Source organism: Panthera tigris, chromosome A1, assembly GCF_018350195.1.
Source record: "Panthera tigris isolate Pti1 chromosome A1, P.tigris_Pti1_mat1.1, whole genome shotgun sequence".
In the NCBI taxonomy this organism is placed as follows: domain Eukaryota; kingdom Metazoa; phylum Chordata; class Mammalia; order Carnivora; family Felidae; genus Panthera; species Panthera tigris.
In genome coordinates, this window is record NC_056660.1 from 113136573 (window position 1) to 113158219 (window position 21647).

Consider the following 21647-nt stretch of genomic DNA (forward strand, 5'->3'; position numbering starts at 1 on the left):
CCCCAGTGCAACAACAACAACAACAAAAACCCCTTTATTCAGCAAAAACACTGTGATTAAAGCTTCAAATTTCTTTTTCAAAAAAGACCGGTCAAGAAGCTTTGAAACAACTTTTTAGAATTCACTTTGCTTCTTGTTCATCCTCTCTCTATTTGATAAAAGCAACACCTTTTATTCTTTTAACATAGCACTGTGGTTCAATAAATTATCTCTCTCTTTCTCCTCCAGGCCCTTTGGATAACCTTCCTGAGCCATCTCACTATAAGGCGAAAGAGAATCCTTGAGACAGCACCTTTATTATCACACTGAACGTGACTGTTATTAGCAAAGGTTACAGTGCAGGGATCCTGACCCATACACCATAGGCCCAGACCCGGTGAGGCCACGTTATAGCAGAAAATGTCACCCACATGGTGTCTAGTCACCTAGGGGGCTCAGTCAGTTAGCTGTCTGACTCTTGATTTGGGCTCAGGTCATGATCTCAGGGTTGGTGGGTTCAAGCTCTGTGCTGACGGCATGTGGAGCCTGCTTGGGATTCTTTCTTTCTCTCTCTCTCTCTGCCCCTCACCCACTCACACTCTCTCTCAAAATAAATTAAGAAACTTTAAATTAATTAATTGTGATAGACCTGGGTCACTTACATTAACACTTGCCATCTTATGGATTTCCCAGTTTCCCAGACTAGCACCCCTCACCCAAACCACCCACACCGACACCTGCTTTTGCTCCCAGCCCCCACTTCCCAGCACTAAAACACTCTCTCTGCTTATTTAAGACCTTAGGTGGATGGCTTATGACTGATAACTGGGAGTGTCCCAGAGACGCCTTTCTCACTGTGGTCCCTGTTATCCAACACAGCAGGTATAAACATGGAGTATCTGATAACCATTTAAGGATGGATGGGAGTCAAGAAGGAAGGAACACATTAAGAGCCTGAATCTTTTTGGCCCCAATAACAAGGATCTGGGGTGCACGACTGCAGTGACCCACCCACCTAGTATAAAGCAGGCTGGCTCCAGTTTAGACCTGTGAGCTTCAGAGCCTCCCAACCCTGAAGGCCCCCAGAAGGGAACACAAGGAAGGAAGAAGTAAAACCTGAGTGGAGAAGGAAGGAAGCAACACAGAGAGACAGGTAAATAGGAAGAAGAGGGAATGAAAAAGATCAATTACTTGCTAAGGCAGCACAGATTGAGCACTTACTGTATGCCAGACATTAACTCATTTAATCCTGCCAATGCTTTCCCTGGTGCCCATGCCAGACTGGAAGGCTTAGAGGCAGAGAAGTTAAGCACCTTGCCCAGAATTGCTCGGTGAGGAACTGGCAAAGTCAAATTCCAAACCTGGAGAATCTGACTGCAAACCTCAAGTCCCCACACCTCATTTACCAAAGTGTATCCCACAGAATGCAGCACTTTCTCTGGGCACCAGATAGGTGTGGAGTGAGAAAATGAAAATAAAAGCATGTGGTTAAAGGCAAATTGAGGGGGCACCTGGGTGGCTCAGTCGGTTAAGTGTCTGATTCTGGATGTGGGTTCAGGTCACGATCTCACCATTGGGGAGATCAAGTCTGTGCTTCGGGCTCTGCTACAGAACCTGCTTGGGAGGGCAGAGTGGCTGCCCAAAACTCTAGAATCACTCCAGCAACCTACAGCCTCAGCTGACCTCCTGGAGACATCCACCCCAGGGCCTCCCCTCGCCCTGCTCATCTGAGACAGGAAACGTCTGCATGTGCCCACTGCCCTCTCCACCTGGACAGCCTGCTCAACTCTCCCTGCAGGGTGTCTGGCTTTGGGAACTTCACAAAAGCACTGTCTCACCTGGTCCCTTCAGTTCTGAACTCCTGTCTGTCCCTTCTGTGAGGACACGTGGCATCAAATCATTATGATACCAAAAAAGAAAAAAAAAAAAAAAGGACCTAATACTTTACCCACATCTCACCAAGAATGCTTCTTAGAAAAGCCTGAGGTTGATGGCTATTATACTCCACTGACAGAATCATTAATGATTCGCTTTAAGACAACAAGTTAAAGACATTCTCAGCCTCATGGAAGGAGACCGCCAAGTGAGGCACTTTTCTTCCAACCGCCTTAGAGTCAATTACATGAGAAGGGCTTGCTCTATGAAGCCCTGTTGTTCAAAGTTCGGTAAATATCCTGAGGCAGAGAGCATAATTACAGCCAAGTAACCACTTTCTGAATACCGTGAGTGTCTGAGCTATTCACACCAATACCTAAGAGAAGCAAGAGCTACGTGGGCTTTTCAGAGATCAAGCTACAGAGTTGATGCCAAGTCTGACCGCCTACGACGACGGCCAAATTCCAGAGCTCCCAGGCAATGAAAGGCGCAATGGACAAGTCACCCAAGAGTCCTGGAGGAGGGACATCATTTAGCAGGTATGCCTTGCGTCCCTAATCACAGCTGTTGAGTCATCAAGCTAAAGTCCTCATCACGTCACTCCACTGCTCAAAACCTTTCTATGGCTCCCGACTGCCAAGAAAACAAAGTTCAAACTTCACAGATTGGTATGAAGCGTCCTTCAAAACCTGCCTCAAACCCCCCTTTCTGGCTACCCTCCACCGGAATCCCTCATGACCCACCTTCCTTCCCTTCTTTTCCCCTACATTTGAAGCCCACCTCGTCCCCACCTCCATCAGGAAGCCCTATCCACCCTAATGCCAGGGCAGAGGTGTCATGTGAAACCCTGCCGTGTTTTCCAACAAGTTCCATTTCTACAAACTCCAAGTTGTCCCCAACCCCAAAACCACATGAACCATGTCTGATTCCTTTTCATCTTAGGAGGGGAAAGGACTTCTCTCCGCAGCTGACAACTTTTCACTGGAGTTCGGCAATTCTCCCATTATCTGGAAGATGAAATGCTCTACATCGTCCATGCCTGGGATTTATATTTCATCAAGTGGTGTCAGCACTGATATAGTAACCTCCCATTTTTATTGAGCAGCTCACAATGTAACTGATGACATCTGCTGGGGCTGGTATTTGAGGTGAAGGCTAGCCTCAGTTCTGCCGGCTCTCCCCACGGCTCAGTATGTAAATAGCCCACAGCGGCAACACCTGAGCTACAAAGTGGGGCTTCTTGGCTGAGGTCCTCAATTATACCCCATAAAGTCATCAGGTTTTATCTGAGGAGGATTTATCTCAGCAGATCCAGTTTTCATGCCTACAGAACTAGAAAAAGAGGGAGCAGGGCTGGGAATCTGCTCGATACGCTTGCCTTCATTCCCAGGAGAGAAAAATCCCTCTTCAGGCTTTTTGGTTAAGCAGATTTAAATACCATGCTCTTTTTGATGCTCAAAGTTTCTGTGTGAACACCCAAATCAAGGGAAACTATCGTGTATATCCCCAAGCGGCAAATGATACCCACCTTCCAAGTATTATCTTTCCCAATGTCTACTAGTAAAAATGAAAAAGGCTTCTCCTGATGAAGTTTTAGTATTTGTTTCCAAGTCTTGGGGAAGAGTAAATCTGGCAGTTATTTAGAGAACGTCTGATCCTTACAGGACAAGAACCTATTTCTGGTTCTGGGCTGGAAACAATTAGTTCACTGGCACCGGCAGCTGAGATACGTCCCTCAGCAAAATCGTGGTAGGAATGTTTGTAGAAAGGCTCGTTTGTCAGACACAGACAGAGAACGTGCGGCTCTGTTTCTGAGGGTTCTTCTGAAATGAAGGTATATCCTTTTGAAAGACATGTTTAGAAATTCTGACCCTTTCCAGTGGAGAATTTCTAAATTACAAATGCCTCTGCATGCTTTAACGTGGCTTATTGTGATGTCTCAGTCACTGCTAAAGTTGCAAAGGAGTAAGGCTCTTGGAGGCTGCTAAGATATGAATAAGCTCAGACTGATCTTCAAAGGAAAGCCTTTCTTGGCACCTGCTTCCAATACACATGCAACACAGTAAGTTCCCCACCTACAGATTCAACACTGGCCCTGCACATACATGCTTTACAGCCCTTAACACATCCCACTGGAACTGGTGACTGACTTCTGCCCATGCTCTACTCTGAGCTCCTCCAGGGCTGGCACTACATAAAAAAAAAAATTTTTTTTTATGTTTATTTATTTTGAGAGAGAGAGAGACCATAAGAAGAGGAGGGGCAGAGAGAGAGAGAGGGAGAGAAAGAATCCCAAGCACTGACAATGCAGAGCCCCATGTGAGGTTCCATCTCGCTAACCATGAGATCATGACCTGAGCTCAAATCAAGAGCAGGGCACTTAATCGACTGAGCCATCCAGGCACCCCTACGATTGTTCTGTTCTCCCAGAACCTGGCTGGTGCCCGTGAAAACAGTGCAAGTTCAATGTTTGAAAACGAATGAATGCATGTACGAATGAATAAAATGTTCTACTTGAAGGCATGAGCTGAAATGCATATGTAGAAATTTTAATACCAATTTTGTTTAAATAAAAAAAAACAGGGTCCAGGGTGAGAGCAACCCATTAAAGTCACAAAGGAGGGAGTAGAAGGGGTTACCTTCTACCATGTTACACGTCAAAGCCTTGCTTGATTTCTTGTTGTCAGGTTGGCCATCATGATCACATCAAATACTGAAGCCGCAGAAGTGAAGTTCATCGTCAGAAGTGTGAACCTTTGATACGTGGTAGGTAAACTTTTCCCCCCAGGTTTCAGTATCAATTGCATATACATACTTCAGGTAAAACCTAGCACCATTTTCAGCAGCAGAGTCTGTGCCAACAGCAGCCACACATGGGACAGTCGAAACAGGGACATGATTCACGGGCAGGTCCTCGCTGTATCTTAAATAACTCAGAGGAGGACAGTGGTGATGATTTACAAGGGCCATCAGGAGACTGGCTTCATGCTTGCTGGTTATCAGTGGAAAGAGCTCTCTGAGGACCATGCTTACACCCAAGTGGTCATTGAGCAGACTCAGAAAGAAGCTTCCATTTAGAAACCACGATGAACTGATTTAATAAATGAACTATCCGTGCCCTTGAAAGCCTCCTGGGATTAACCTGTTTCTATCAAGGAAGTTTCAATGTTCATGACTCATGTCAATTGCACAGCATTTCCAGGCAGTCTCTTCCACGAATGAAATCACTGGATTCAACCCAACAACTCACCAGGTCATTATAATAAGCATTTTACTCTTTTGTTATTGTTGTGTTAAAAAAAAATCCAATGACTGTAGTTGTCAATTCAATACATTTTTAACAATCTGTCTTAGACAGTCTCAGACAAATAACCAAACTGATAAAATACCTTCCATCACCATAGTCATTTTAGGCTCCCAAGTCAGTAAAATAAGACAGCTCACTGGCCTTTTTATGAATACTAGCTCAGCACGCAAGGAAGGAAAAATGAGGCCACATTTCCCACGGAATATACAACAAGAAACATTGCATCCTTTACCTTGGTCAAAAGGCTTGTTGGGATTCCAGTTTCTGAAATAATCATCCTATATAAGGAAAAAAAAAATAGAAAACAAAGGTCAGATTTCAGAAAGCTTCTCACATAACTACACAAAAACCTGCCTTTCTCCCTATCTCCCAAAACACAAAGGAAAGCATGAATGGCTTAGAAATCGTTCCCCAAACAGACATTTATGTGAAATCAAAAATATCAATTTACTTTTCAAATTCTTGTCTTTCAAACTACATGCATTAAACACTGGGAAGAGTAAGAAACATTTCAGCCTCATATGGAAACAACGCTGCTCTTCTCGGTTTGACAGATAAACGGAGACACCTTCCAAAAGCAAGGTGGATTTGCTATCAATTATGCTGCAGGTGATGCCCTGCTGCCCTCACTTATGATTAGGCCTCTGTGTTTGTAACAGCTGATAATTTCAACTGTCAACATTCCCTTCATGCAGAGACACATAACTTGCAGTGCAGTTACAGTTTTCCAACACTGGCAAAAGTTAAAAGCAGAGGACCGTCCAAATGTGAGCATTAATCAGAGGCATACATTTAGCTTCGTACCATTTGTTCTGGATGTGTGACAGCAAAATAATAAAGACTGGCCAATCCACTCAATGCTGCTTATATCAATTTATGCTGAGGAGAGACACTTTGTTCCTTGGAAATTCACTGGGGTCCAGGCCACTCACTTATTTATAGTTACATGAACCTCTTCTCCCCTTTTGAGAACCTCTCCTTCTTAACTGCTGCCTGCTCTCTTTATCCTCCCCTCCCCCACCTGCACTGTCCCCCAGCATACCCACTCTGTCCCAGCAACCGGTTTGCAAGGTGAAGAGGTTTCACACGTGTTTATCACCCCCACATCATTTTAGGGCTTGCACACCTTTTCAGGTCATTTCCTCCTCGACCTAATCTACCCAACATTATTTGCTGTCTGTGTTTTTGGCAGGTACTGTGCATGCTGCAGAGTTATAGAGAGCTGCCTACAAAGAGGCCTCAATTTCTCTTCCAGAGAAGCTAATTTACATCAAAGTGCACAATTAGTTTAAATTATTGTCCACATTGTCTCCGGCTGCAGTTTGTCTCCGACAAGATCTCCTGTGAATTTTATCAGCCTCTGTGTCGTTCAATTACCTGGCTTTATTAGATCCTTGTTGAGTTCACCTAAGCCCTTAAATAGATTTTAGGAAACTGGATTTAGAGTAAAATCACAACATATTGCTTCTTGGGCAGTGATTCCATTTTCCAGAACATGAATAAACATGAACAGGTTCCTCTGGAAGCTAGGGATTCAGCATTAAATTGTTTTTAACTCCAAGGAATTGGGCCACTTTGCTCTGGCTTTAATGTTAGGGCATGACTGACCTTCTCACCCATTTGGTTAAGAAGTCCCTAAGGGCCACACCATGAAATATCAATGAGAAAGCTTAAAACAAGCCCTCTACTATGTCTCTCCCCACCTATGATTTTAAATACAATCCTAATCTTTTGAACTCTGTGGTTTGAAACTCAGCAGCCCGAGTTAAATGAGTCCAAGTTAAGGACTGGATGGGGGTGGGGGGGCTTAGCCTCCGATTTCTTAGCTGGATGGTCGTCAATGTGCTCTCAGCTCTATACATAAGCATGTCACCGACACATTCTGCTGGTCACGAGGACAGGAGAAGAATGAATCTAGGAAGAACCTATCCTCACTGCTGGAGAAAAAAATAACATCCATCCTTCCAACCGTGGTTCATCAGCGCCCTCTTCACATATAGAGCCCAGCTTCCTATCCCTATCCTCATGCAATATGATCTACTTGAACATGCTGTTCTAAGACATGGAAGTCCTTGGAAGCTTAGGATGTGTGTCCGACAGGGAAGGACTGAAGCCGAAGACAAGTTCCTTTACTTTAATTTCACTTGCCACATTCCCTTTGATGTCAAAGAAAGGTATGAGTAAGTCTCAAGAGCTGAATATTCCCTAATGATTTCAACCTCCTTTGTAACCAGGATGGCATGTGAATGAAGCATGCTTCTGGACCTTGTCATTTTTCCAGGTTAACTACAATGGCCACTTTTACATATTTCTCAGGGGGGAAAAAAATCACCATTTTAAATACAAAGCCTTTCAGTCATAAAAGCAGGTATGTGCATTCAAATAGTTTCAACTGATTGCAAAGGTAAAAAATACTGCCTAATTGCTGCCAAGATGTCAAAGTGCACCTTGAGTGAACAATCGTTATGCAAAGGCAGTCCTTCAGGGAGCCCCTGGCCCAGCAAGGCCAAGCACGGAAGGAAAGTGATTCCCTGCACCTGACTGCTTTTGCTCTGCTTTAGGAATGTAGATTGCCTAGGCAAAAACCAATGAGCCAGGAGCAGATAAAACCACGAGTGTAACTGTCTGGCTAGAGCTAAGAGAAACCCCTATCAGAGGCCAAGGTCATGAACACGTGGCAAACAGGGAAGAACCAAGAGCCCAGCTGGGGGGTGGTCAGGGAGCACCGGGGTGGGACATGGAGGCAGCAAAGTGGAGGATGAGATGCTGGGCGGACAGAGCACCCCGCCACACGGAATGTGCCAGGTCTTACTGGCCCGCACACAAGGCAAGTCCAAGCAGGCAGGGGCGGTATCCATCGATCCGCCCCACGTCTGCGAGGATTTCCAGTGAGGCAGCATCTAAACTCAAGTGGAAAAAGCCACAGATAAAAGACGGCCCCTTCTAGAGCTGCACCTCCTGAGAACGTGCTCATCCCTGAATCCCACTTATCAGAAGGACAACTGTCTGTGGCACTGAACCAACACTATCAGCACGAGGGCTGGTCATTTCTCCTGGGCTCAAGACTGGAGACGGGGGGTGGGGAAGAGAAACCACCCCAGCTTGTCTTTTATTTTCTATCTAAATTAATACAGCTATATCCTCTTTACACTGTCCTAAAATAGACCCATGACTTCCGGTGCCGTGGGCAGTTCTGCCAGTTTTCTCAGAGTTACAATTCCCACCCTGGGAACCATGCCTGTCCCCACAAAACCCCAATGCCGCAGTGAATTAAAGAGTGTTCCCGCTGCACGGACCCCAGAGTCCCTTCCAGATATCAGCCCAGGGCAGGACTTTAAGAGCCCCTGCCTGTCATCTTCCTTCCAGCCCAAGAAGGTTGTGACCTGGTCAAATTCAGACTGTGGGGGAAAGGCACACGGGATGTGTCAGATCAAACTTGCCAGGAGAGGCGAGCGTGTCTGAGTTGGCCTCTTAACTGGTCATTTTCTCATCTAATGAGGAGGCTTTTCAAAATGACTTGCAAGGACCCCAGCAACAGTTAATTTTTAAAACATAAACCTAGATAGAAAGATGCATATCTAAATATAGTCACTTACTAAATTCAGCAACGCCTATTAGTGTATTACGCAGGCTAAGGAATGAAGGCCAGCAGTGTTACCACATGTGTATATTTTATGGGCTCTACTACACAGCGTAAATTCAGGCCCCTGCTAGACAGGGCAGAGAACAGGCTTCCTCTAAATTCTAACCATATGAGGGAAGGCTGATTCCATTTTATTGTAGCATTGCTTAAGTGAAACTTACCCAACGTTTTAGGTTCTGTTAACATCTAGAAGAACCTATCAATTTAAACAGAGTCTCAAACTTGAGCACGTTCACACTTTCATCCAAAATCATGAAATGTCTCAAGGCAGGAGGATAAAGTTGCAGGAAGCCAGAATCAAAAGTTAGCGTAACAATCACAGTAACAAAGTGACACATCATGGGGCACCTGGGTGGCTCAGTCGGTTATGAATCAGGCTCTTGATTTCAGCTGGCTTCCTGGTCTCGCAGTTTCTGAGTTTGAGCCCCGCGTCGGGCTCTGCACTGACAGTGCTGAGCCTGCTTGGGTTTCTCACTCCCTCTCTCTGCCCCTCCCCCACTCTCACTCTAGCCCTCAAAATGAATAAAGTTAAAAAAAAAAAAAAAAAAAGAGGGGTGCCTGGGTGGCTCAGTCGGGTTAAGCATCCGACTTCAGCTCAGGGCATGATCTCATGGTCTGTGAGTTCAAGCTGTGCACTGGGCTCCATGCTGACAGCTCAGAGGCTGGAGCCTGCTTCAGATTCTGTGTCTCCCTCTCTCTCTGCCCCTCACCCATTCATGCTCTCTCGCGCGCTCTCTCTCTCTCTCCAAAAAATGAATAAACATTAAAAAAATTTTAATGAATAAAAATAAAAAGAAAGGACACATCATTACCTGTGTAGGATGAGAAAGAAGGCAGTGGTGCTCTTGTTAAAGAAAGAATCAAAGACTGGCAAAGATTACAGTCCCACTTATTTTAATCCTCTGCAGCTGATCAATGCAGGGGGCAAAGACACCTATTTCTCCATTTATCTCAGTAAATATCCTCCTAACACAGAAAAGGATCCTGTAAAATTACTGGCACTCAGGGGCTGGTGCAAAGGAATTTAACTCTGGGTTTTCAACTACTTTAGAGATACTCTGTTTTGATAAACATGCACGGGAAAGGAAGTCTATTTAAAGTGTATACGTATACAACACATATTGTATATTATTATACAATTATTATACAATTATTCTGCTCTGTAACTCATCTTCCCACAAAATCGTTAAGCCTCCCTAGCACGAAATGATGCAAAAAATGTTCCTGCTATAATTTGAGTGATTCAAGTCTGTTCATCATGGATGATGGTAACAAATTGGAAAAGCTATGGTTCCATCCCATTCTGAATGGGAACCTGAATTTCTCTTTCACTGTCCCAGAGCCCCAAGATGGCGGGTGCAATTTAGCTCAAATATTCCCCAAGGATTTCCCTTTCCAGGAGTGCTCATTTCAGCTCCACACAATGTCGACCCAGACTCTGAGGCAGAGATGAGGTGGCAGGACAAAATGGAAACCACTTATGAAACCCAACTTGCCTTAGTTTCACTTACAAACGTGGTGATGTCATTTATTATCTACCTTACAGCTCCAGGTAGTACAGAGCCAAGACACTTAATTCACGTGGAACACATCACTTCCCCCTCATACATATTTTAGCCCAGTTGTTTGCACTCTGCAGTTTCATCTAAAGATTACCTGAGATGATACAAATCATCAGCCTTGCAAATAAATGGGAGCCTCCCCAGTCTCAACCAGGAGTGAGCAACAGGGATCCAAACAGAAGGAAGGAAGGTGAAGGGAGGGCAGATAGCCTCTGTGGCGTCATCTGTGGACCCGCGGCGGGTAAATGCAAAGGGGAGAAGAAGCACTCCCCTGCAAGGTCAGGCAGACCAAAGTGGGGTTTGCGGATCCCGGATGGGGTAGATCCCCATTTACTGAACCCAAAAGCTTGACAAAGAGATTAAGGGACTGTAAGCAAACCGCTCACCCAAAGATTCAGTGCACCCTAGTTCTGTTAATTTTCACACCACTTGACTGGGAACGTTAGGGGGAAGGACTGGTCGGCAGGTGGAAAGAATGTCTCTAAAATGTACCAGAAGTCACTGGAAAGGTGAGATTCCCAGATGACATCATATAGTGCCTCGGCTGTATAATTAGACATTTGACCGCAATTTTAACTGGCACGCAATGGCAATTTCTACTACCCCATCTGCTGGGCGGTACAAAACATTCCATTTATTTACTGGGAAAGGAGCTGGCTTCCCATACCAGCCACCTTATCTCTGTCCAGTTCTCTCTCTGGGCAAGCGACAGAGAACTCCAGCAGGCCTCTCCCGCCCATTCCTGGCAAACAGCCCCACCAGGGAGGAATCCTTCTGAATGAAGTGGCTCAGCTAAGTGGCCCAGCTTGTTTCAGTGACCTGAGGCCCCACCGAGCTTCCCTCCACAGACCCCCACTCATGAGAACCGTGTATGCCAGCAAGTGGGAGCTGTGTGCATGAATGCATTTCCATGTGAACGTATCACTGCCACATACCTGAGCCTAGCCTACCTTGGGGCAGGGAACGAAGATCAGACTCACCTGCATATTCCCCCAAGGCATCACTCAAAAGCACACAATGAATCCTACCTAAATCGTGTAAAATAGAAGGAAGCTGCTCCAGCCTTAACATCTTTGTGTTCCTGCGAAAGTCCCAAAACTGTTACTGGGATGCGTGTAAATACAGGTGGGTATATGTTTATACAGACACTCTAAATCACTTTCTTCCTGAATAGAGCGATTCTTTGATAAATTGGTTTGACATTTGGTATAAAGTCCTGCAGGCCCTAGACAAAATGATTTAGAAAATAACAATGTCAGTTGCTCTGCTCTTTCAATAAATAACACACCAGTAAAACACAGATAATAACTGACAATCATACTTGTACTATAACTAATGAGAAAAGATAAAGCAGCAAATGGACTGTTTATATGCATTTGATAAATTGCATCCCCTGGATATACCAATGAAAAATAAATGTGTGCGGTGCTGGTTCACTGAACTAAAACAAATATTTACCACTGAGATTTAGGATTAAGAATGAAATTTACATTTTATTTGGCAACTATTTGGATGCTATGTCTACATACAGTTGAAAAGTCAAAAACCTACCTCAACTTCCTGAGTACGAAAGCATTATAAATGAGAAAAAAAAAATAAAAGAATCAAACAAGAGGAAGGAATGTAAACATTTTCGATAATTGCATCAAATTTTCATATTATCATAACATTACAAAGATCATATGCAGATATTTTCTGTTAAGTCACCAACCATCATACATTTGAAAAAGTGCCGTCGTTCATTAAGTTCATGGGGAAAAACATTAGGTTACTGGGTAGAATAACACAAGTGGGGAAAAATCAGAGTGTGCTCTAGTGATCCATGTAGTTATTGCAGACAAAACAGCAAAATCATGATTAAATCCCAACACTCAGTCATGATTTCTATCTATGAGAATTTCAAGTGAATAATTTCCTATGACACTGGTCCAAACGGTGAAATTCGGTAAAAATCCTGAGATGACATCAGAGACCAGAAGTAACAGACCTTCTACATTTCTGCAAAGAAATTCTCCTGCCTTACAGCTCCAAAATAGCTTGAAGGGGTCTAAAACCTGAGAAAGACATGAATTTAGGTCTTAGAAACAGGTAATATAAGATTGTCATGGCTCCTTTAGCCAATTAAAGGATGACAGCCACCACAGAAGAGTTCCAGCTTCCTCAGGACTTTCTATGTCTCCCCATCTGTCCATCCAATCTGAGGTTGTGGAAGTGACCCACTGTCTTGTTCATTTCTCAGTGAGAAAAACCAAGTCTGAGATTGCTTCCCAAAAGTATGGTCTGCAGTGGTTTTCGTTCTGGGATATGAATGGGTCTATGAGGTTATGTGTGTATTCGACCAAGCCAAAGGACATCCCCCAGACTCAAAGCCATCCCTATCCCCGACTTTATTAACAATATTATCAAAATACTTGTGCTAACCACGAGCTGCCTTCTGAATACCCAGGAAAGAAACAGCCAGAACTATGGAGGCAAAGGCAGAGGAGACAGGATAAAACAAGACCAGCTCTGATGCAGATATGGGTTTAAATTCTTTCTCTGGCACTCATTGGCTGTGTGGCCCCTGCACAATCACTCAGTTTCCCAAGAGTCACACTTCCCTTATCTTTCTCTTATCCGCAGCCACCTTGAAGGTGGCTTTTTATAGGACTGTACTGTATAGGACAAAAAAAAAATCCGTGCACAAGTGGACTCACACAGTTCAAACCCATGTTATTCAAGAGTTAACTCTAACAGGTATAAAATTTCAGTAATGTGACTTTTTGTGCATCTGAATCTTACCAATTAGGCCCAAGTGAAGGGAGGCCAATTGTACCTGGTAACAATAATTATCAAGTCTTTTAGATACATGTAATTTTATTAGTGTCACGTACGAAGAGGAGCTTAGAAAAATAAAAAATCAGTGAAATTTGAAAACTTGAGTTCCAGGCATGTCTCTGTTTCAAGGTCAGGCTTATACTCTCTAAGACTCAGCGACCCCATCTTTAAAAAAACAAACAAACAAAAAAAAAAAAAAAAAAACAAAGGTAATACACCACAGAGCTGTTTGTGCATCGAGTTTTGAACCACTATTAAATATTACATTTAACTCAATTAAAGTTTCTATTGTAAGTAACTATATCCTGATAAGGAAACTGGGCAAGCTCTGGACAGGTGACATTTCCATGTCATCGCTGTATGGATGGAAAAAACAGACAGTGTTTGGCACACCAAAATGAGGCCCTTGCCATCTTGCAGCATGTGAGCCTTTACCTCAGAGAAAATACCAATTATACACAGAAAATACCATGAGGCCTACCTTTGTCCAAGTAGCACAAATTCCAAGTTGAAGAGTTCTGTGAAGGCCACTCCTGCCACATCCGTAGGCTGTCCAACCATGAACAGCCAGACACTACCTTCTAGACTATAAGGTACAGCTATTAACTATCACCTCGCCCCTTCTCCCGCCCCACTCATCCTGCGTGGGAGGCATGACTGGGGACAGTAGACATGGTCATCCTCCTTGCTGACCACTGGACTCACTGGAGGGCTTTCCCAACACAGATGCCTCAGCCAGGAGCAGCCGCTTCACTGGTCTGGGCTGTGGCCTCCACAGGGGGGACAGTTTTGGGGTTTTTTTTTAAGTTCCCCGGATGATTCTTTAGCCCTCAGGGGCTAAAGGAAGCCACACATCAACTCAATCACAGTAAATGAAGGATGACTCAGGAGTAGTCTGGCCCACAAAGGTAGCACACCAGATGCAGCCCATCAAAGGCCTAACTCTGTCAACATCCAGAGCTTTCCAGAGTTGACTCTTCCAATCCCAGGCTAACCCCTCAAGGCGTCCCCAGCTCCATATACAGCACGCATGTCCACTGGCTGCCCAGGAGAGAACCCAGGTCTCAGGTCAGACTCCTCTTCCTTCCTTTTGCTGTTCAGGCAATAACTTCAAGGGGGGGTGGGGGTGGGGGAGGCAATAATGGGAACCTGGGACTAGTGAGGTGACACTGGTGGATCTTGGGTTGATCAAACTGTACAAGAGACCTGCAGGTGGGGCTATGGCCCACACCCTCACCCCACATATATTCATGCCTGAGTCACCTGCAAGGAACAAGCAGCCTTCAGGACTTGGCTCACCACAGCTGTGTTCAAAGTCAGGCCTTGTAGCAAATTGAAGTTCACATCAAAAAGCTCAAATCCAAAAAAAAAAAAAAATCAAAGAGTAGTATTACTATTAATCATACACTAATAATGGCAGTTACTATTTGTGAATGGGCACAAGGTGCCAGACACGGCGCTAATAAGCCCTATGTTTTATTTCACCTAACCTTTACAATAACCCGCTAACATGGGGGAATGAGGACCCCTGTGAGGTAGCTGGGGAAATAGGAGCTCAGAGTGAGGAAATTATTACATAAGATCATGCAGCTAGTAAGGGGCAGAGGAGAATGTGAACTCACTTTTGCTCAAGTCTAAAGATCATGCTCTACCCACCAGATGACGCCACCTCAGTGCCACCGTATGAAGGGAAGAGCACAAGGTATGTGTGGGATGGAGACCCTAGGGAGGGGCTGGCAACCCTGGGAAGATGCCAGCAGGAGAAACCAAGGGATGGGAGATGAACACACAGACCAGAGGCCTTCAAGAGGCCCTCTCTACTGCTGCCATGAACTGTGTGTGTCTGAAGCCTCAGGCTTCCCATCTGTGAAATGGCAGGAATAAACACCTGCTTTACAAGGTCTATGTGAGATTGGATCGCAAGTCCATCCGTCATGCGCGTGGATCCAAGAGAGGAGGGAGGACACCCTGACTCCCTGATCCACCCCTACTCAAGACGCTGGCCGGGGTTTCAGAACCATGGCCATGAGCCCTGACAAAGCAGCCTCAGAAGCCCTCCGCCTTTGTGTGCTCTGGACTGAGTGCTCACACCTGTCTGCCACCAGCACTCCCTGGAGCCCGGTTCAAAGTGAAGTATCCAATGCAACATCAAGGCACAGCATGGAGGAGGTGGTGGCTTTGGCACCAGCCATCTCTCTAGGAAACCACGGCTACAGACTTTGCATGAAATTTTCATTAGCTGCACAGCTAGGCCTGCTACACTTCCTCCCAGCCCTGCCATTCAGCCTCGGCTCTTCAAGGGAACATCTGGGAAGCGTAGCAATGAAGACTCCCTTCGCTGTGTCCCCAAGTGTCCTAGCAGCCACCCTGCCCACCCTCCTGTGCATCCTGAGGCTCTGGCCCTCGGACCACTACATAGCAGATACTCCCTGGCAAGAGAGCCCCAGAAACAGATCTGGTCAACGTCTTTTGTCCATGCCAGTGGTGTCAGTGTCGGGATCTGAGGGTACTCATCTGAGATTTACAACTTCTGAAGTTACAATCCCCCATGGTACGAGGTAATCAGGGCAGGCAAGCCTGCTGAAAAATGGATCCACACTCCTGAGCCACAATTTACCTCTTACAGTCACCGACAAGGCTTCCATGGAGAAGGGCGGGTGCCCCCTCTCTAAGGTTCCAGCCATTGCGAAAACTGGGGCTCACCAGAACAACCCTCTGAAATCGAAGACCCCCATAGGACCCACACTCCCAACAGCCGCTGGGTCCAATAAACACATGGTCACGGAGACAAGCTACCTTTCCTCTCACTCAGCAAGAACTGATGCAATTCTGTGAAGGATATGACAGAGCCTCTCAACCCCAGCATGCCAAAAAAGATGCTCGGTACACTCAGGAGACTTAGAGAACCAGAAAGCACTGCAGCCAGGCTCCACGCTTGGGAACCTGGTCACTGGACCTCTTGGTCCCAGACAAGATGTATCTATGTCAGGTGACAAGATGGAAAGCCCAGAGACACTGCAGGAGAGCAGTCCTCATACTAAGAGCAATGTGCATTGAGTCCCCCAACAGGGGTCCAGCCCTTGTTTTGTGGGATCCATGTGCAAGTCTACTCCATGAACATATGGCTGTCCCATTCCTCTGCAGGGAAATTCCTACAATCTGGCCATGCTCATTTGGGGTCTGGAGTGCCCGCAGAGACAGAGGAAAGGTGAAGCTGCCAAAGAAACTGGGGCAGAGATGCAAGGACCTTGATGCCTGAGGAGACATGCAGATTTTAAGGCATTGAGGAACCACTGGAGGGCTTCCTTAGAGGTGGATTCCATCAAACTGGTATTTTCTGAACCATGCTGGGCTTACTCTGTGTGGGACAAATTAGAGGCAGTCCAAGTGAAACCAAGGACACCAGAGCCCTCCAAGGCAAATTTATCAAGTGACATCATTTACATGGTAACAAAACACACATTCAACAGACATTTATTTCTTGTGGAGGAACACTTTGCTGGCAGAAACCATCGTAATACCTTCATTTTTATGCTCTTTTTCCATGTATTATTTGGGGAAATAACGGAACGTTGATAATAATGCTAGTCTCTTCCAGTTCCAAAATTCAGTGATTCTAATTATGTCAAACAATCAACTGTGCCTGAAAGCTCTATATAAATAGAGTAGGAGCAATTTTCGCAGAGTAGCGAGACTACTATTGAGACTCTACTAGACTATAATGTACTAGAGGAATCCAAGATGCAGCAAAGCAGTGAGCTGCCTTTGCTTTGCTTTTTATTTTTGGTTCAAATGGAAGGACCTAATATGAACACAAAGAGTAATTATGTCCTAGATCTTTAAAAATCCTCTTCCTATGAAATAACTTTTGAGCATTCAAGAAAGAGTCCAGTCGGATTTTTTTTTTCACATGATGCTCAGAGGTACTGACACAGAAGCTCTAGCAAAAAAAAAAAAAAAAAAAAAAAAAAAAAAAAATCTCCAAGATCAAATTTTTTAGCTCAGCTACCTTTTCGTGTGAGGGGGAGACTTCCGGAAGAAATCACGTAAGAAGACAGGAAGAATACAGAAAATCAAGAAGCAGTCCAAAGGGCCCAACAAGCAAGGGTAGGTACTTCATCCACTCCATCACCACACCATCTCGGGGCCCAGAGCCCACCTCCTCAGAGGCCTGGGAAAGAAAAACAGGAGCCATGGCACCAACACACATGTACCAGGACTATGTGGCTACTATGCTGGAGTGGTGTTGGGTCCTGTTGGTTAAAATCCCCTTCTCAGTCAGTCAGTTGCATGGTCACATTTTCTAGGTATCTCAACATCCTTAAGTAGTGTCTATGACCCACAGGAAGAAGGAAAGAAAAAAATATAGAAAAGTGCGGGGGGGGATTGCCCGGGTGGCTCAGTCGACTAAGAATCTGACTCTTGATTTCAGCTCAAGTTATAATCTTGCAGTTAGTGAGATCGAGCACCTCGTCGGGCTGTGGGCTACTAACACGGAACCTGCTTGGGATTCTGTCTCCCCCCCCCCTCTCTGCCCTTCCCTCGCTCATTCTCTCGCTCTCTCTCCTCTCTCTCTCTCTCTCTCTCTCTCTCTCTATATATATATATATATATATATATATAGAGAGAGAGAGAGAGAGAGAGAAAAGGACTACAAGAAAATCAAGATGGTTATAATGGTTGGGGGAATATGAAGCTGCTTATACTTTATTAGTTATCAATTTAAAAAACATGACATGGGGGTACCTGGGTGGCTCAGTCCATTAAGGATCTGGCTCTTAATTTCAGTTCAGGTCATGATCTCACAGTTTGGGAGTTCGAGCCCCACATCAGGCTCTGGGCTAACAGTGCAGGGTCTGCTTGGGATTCTCTTTCCCTCTATCGCTGCCCTTCCCCTGCTTGCACTCTGTCTCTGTCTCTCTCTCTCAAAATAAAATAAACTTAAAAAAATCAACATGACATGAATTACTTCTTGTATTTGTATGTTGTCTACTCACTGATCTGTTTACTCATTCATTCATTCAAAGCTCTATGGAAGAGGGAAAATGAGGACAGCATCACTCAACCATTACAGGCGGAGAAACTCTAGTGCACAGAGACGTAAAATCATTTGGACACGAATTCACACAGCACTAAAACGTGCAGTAGAAGATCCATGTAGACCAACAGCTTGGGCTGAGAAATGTACCCATGTCCCAGACAAAGGAAGTAACAGTGAAACGCTTCTTGGGCCATGACCAAGGCCAATGAGTAGGAACATTCCATTCCAATGGAATGGATCCTGAATGGAACCACAAAGCCTTATCAGTAGCCTGCTTCTCGGCTGGCACATAGGGTCGCCGTTCATTTATTCCTTTGTTCTGGCATTTCAGCTACCCTGTAAGGAATGAAAGACCTAGGATTCCAAGGGGTGACCCTCAGCTCACTCACAGAGCACAGCCCCTGGCAGAAACACGAAGGACAAGGGCCCAGGACTCAGAGCAGAAATCGCACATTTACCCATGAGGCTCGGTGACGGCTCCAGCTCTGACAACTAAGCCAAGTTGTGGTTCGATTTACTAAGGGATCCGAGGCTCAGACACCTCATCTGATTTACCAGCAGGACACACAAATCACAGCTAGACTTGGAGGCACCTCGTCAGCACTGCCTGCTGGAATTATTTGGGAACAAGACCGCGCGGGTTATTTTGGTGTTACCCATCAAAGCCTCCGAGCTCCTTTCTCACATCTCTCTTTTCATGAAATTCAGCTCTTAACCCAGCTTGGAGCTGAACTCAATGGTTCTGCTTCCCCATCAGAAACGCACAAAAGCATAAAAGCCTATGGCAGTTTCTTCACCAGGAACTTCTCTTGATGTCCCCACTGCCACTGCCTAAGTGATTCTGGGCCAGCGATTCAACCTTTGCGAACTGCAGTCCCCTCACCTGTAAAATGAGGGCAAAGGTGCCCACTCCGCAGGGTGGACTGGAGGGGTCATCTGAGACATACATGCAAAACGCCCAGCACGTAGCTTGCGCCAGAAGATGGTAACTACATTTTCTAATTGACCTCTGCGCGTCCTGTGCTCTGAGCCGAAAATAGGGTTTTCGAAACAGACTGCTGGTGGACTCTGGATCAAGAGACTGGTTATACTGCCATCCTGACTCTGAGGAGATTGTGAAGCAAGGAAATCTGGGTGATGGCTGCTTTGGAAAAGCAGCAGCCACGGCTCTATGCGAAAGTGTAAATAAAATGGCACTTAAGTAATCACATTACTCACAGCTTAATGCATGTGATCCAGAGCTTCAAGCAAGCGTGTGCATGTGATGGATTTCTCATTATCTGTTGGCTGCCACTGCAGTCCATCCAACCGCCTGCAGGCGTCCTGGCTGGGAATGTCTACATGAGCTCCTGATGGGACCCACACTCCTTGCTATCAGTAGGAACAGACTGAGCAGAAAGGAGACGATGCCTTCATAATAAGGTGATAATGCAAACAGACGTGTGTGCTTGAGGGAGAGCTACCAGGGTCTAAGTCAGCCATTAAAGGTACGTTCCTCAGTTCACAGGGGCTCCTAAAAGAATTTGGGCCAGAGGAAATTTCTAGCATAATCCTCCTGGCCCCGTCAGGTGAGGATAGAGCCTCCTCGGATGCCAAACATAGCCTACTCTCGACTTAGCAGTGTCGAGCACCAAACCAAGCACCAAAAGAAGGAACCAGGAGTGCTGCACTAAATCTACCTCCTTCGTGAGGGGAGGGAGGATCTCTGAAATCCCAGGGGTCTCCCTTTGCCTAGAACTGCCCTGAAAGCGGTCACGAACTAATTGGAGTATGCTAGGTCCTTAGACCATTTATGCTCCAGATAAATGGAGAACCTCCAGAAAAGCTACTTCAGAATCCAATGGCAACATTAAATCTAAGTTCACCGAGGCACCTGCCACCTTTCCCCAGGGAAAGAGCTCCCTAAACATGGGTATACTTGATTGAGGCAAGGCTTGTCCTAAGAGGCTCTGCCCTTCCTGCCTCCACCTCCCAGCAGGGCTTCTGTGCCCTCACGGACTCCCCGCCTCTGCTCGCACATCAAAACTTGCTCCTGGACCCTTCCTTCAGAGCCATGTAAAGAGGACTATGATAGCTCCCAGACCATTCATATTCAACAAAGGACCCAAGCCTGAGGTGCCAAAATCCTGCCGTCTGCCAAAAGAAAGGCGAGGAATATTTAGGGAGAGGGTCCCGGCTGCCCCCTGAATTTACGGCATACCCGTCAGCCTGGTCCCAGTAAGTGTAGAAGGAGAAGAGGATGAAGAAAGCAGGGAGAGGTAAACAGAGGGAAAGAGAATGAAAGAGTCTGCAAAGAGTCTTGAAGGGAAAACACCAGGAAAGGCAGCACTGGCAATGTGAGAACACTTTCTCCTCCAGATCCAAAATGGACCCAATGGATGGTAGCACAAGAACCCGGGACCTAGGGAGGTGCTGGCATCCTGCACCTCTAAGGGAGGGAGGGGAATTCAAGAAAACAGCAACTCGAGCCTGTGTTCGGGCCACTGTGTTCGAGCCTGTGTATGGGAAGTAGCATACATCTACTGAACTTCGACTGGCAGCTGAGGACCACACTCTACACTTAACGCTGATTATTCCTCATAATGATCCCAATGACTTTGCAAGGATGGAGATGTCCGTTACCTTTCACAGCTAAGGCTCAAAGAGGTTACGTAACTTGTTTGAGGTCACACAGCAGGAAGCAGCAGAGCAGGGTTTCAAAACCAGCTCTCCCCGACCACAGAGCCCTGGGCTCTTTTCCATGCGCCACGATCACCCAGTGCCCCCCCCCCCTCCCAGAGGGCTGAGTATCTCACCAAGCCCTAGACCATCAGCTCCCAGAGGGTGGACGCCGCTGGACCCAGCTCAGACCTGAGCAACCAACAGAGACTCAGAACAGCTACGGGTTGAATGAGAACTGGTATGTGAAGACATTATGACTTTCTCTGGCAACTAGCAACTTCACTCTTTTGAAGACAAAGGCCCACCCTTGATAAAGCCCAGGGAAGCTGAGCCTCTAGGGCTCAGATCTGGATGGAGGCAGAGTATGGGAAGAGAGGGGAGAAGAAGTGAAATCTCAAGAGACACCCTGGATGGGTGGCAGGGAGAGGCTATGCTACTGCACCAGACCCCTTCGTGGCTGCTGGGCGAAGCTGTGGTTCCAAAGATGAAACAGGAGCCTGGCCAACAAGAGACACAGCATCCAAGCAGGTTCCAGGAAGGGCTCGTTCGCATTCGGAGTGAGACCACCTTGTGAGGTGCACAGGTTTGCAGGCTGATCTGTCAATCACTCCAGACTAATGTGCCTCTTCCCCCAGCTGCAGCATAAGCTCAGACCTGACTCCGAAGCCCAGCAGACCAGGGGTGGCTCCCAAGGAGTCATTATGCGAGCACACATGGCTTCACAAACCCAGGGTCCGCATTAGTAAAAATTAGATGCAAATG

The 21647-nt window shown here is 46.0% G+C and overlaps 1 protein-coding gene across 2 annotated transcripts in view; it reads right to left on the minus strand.

The window, feature by feature from the left end:
• Window positions 1–21647, minus strand: part of SPOCK1 (SPARC (osteonectin), cwcv and kazal like domains proteoglycan 1) — a 510780-nt gene that overhangs the window by 268492 nt on the left and 220641 nt on the right. For both annotated transcript variants that reach the window (XM_042984416.1, XM_042984423.1), the window contains exon 3: window positions 5394–5439. In XM_042984416.1, the coding sequence (XP_042840350.1) occupies window positions 5394–5439 (46 nt within the window). The remainder of the gene's footprint in view (window positions 1–5393; window positions 5440–21647) is intronic.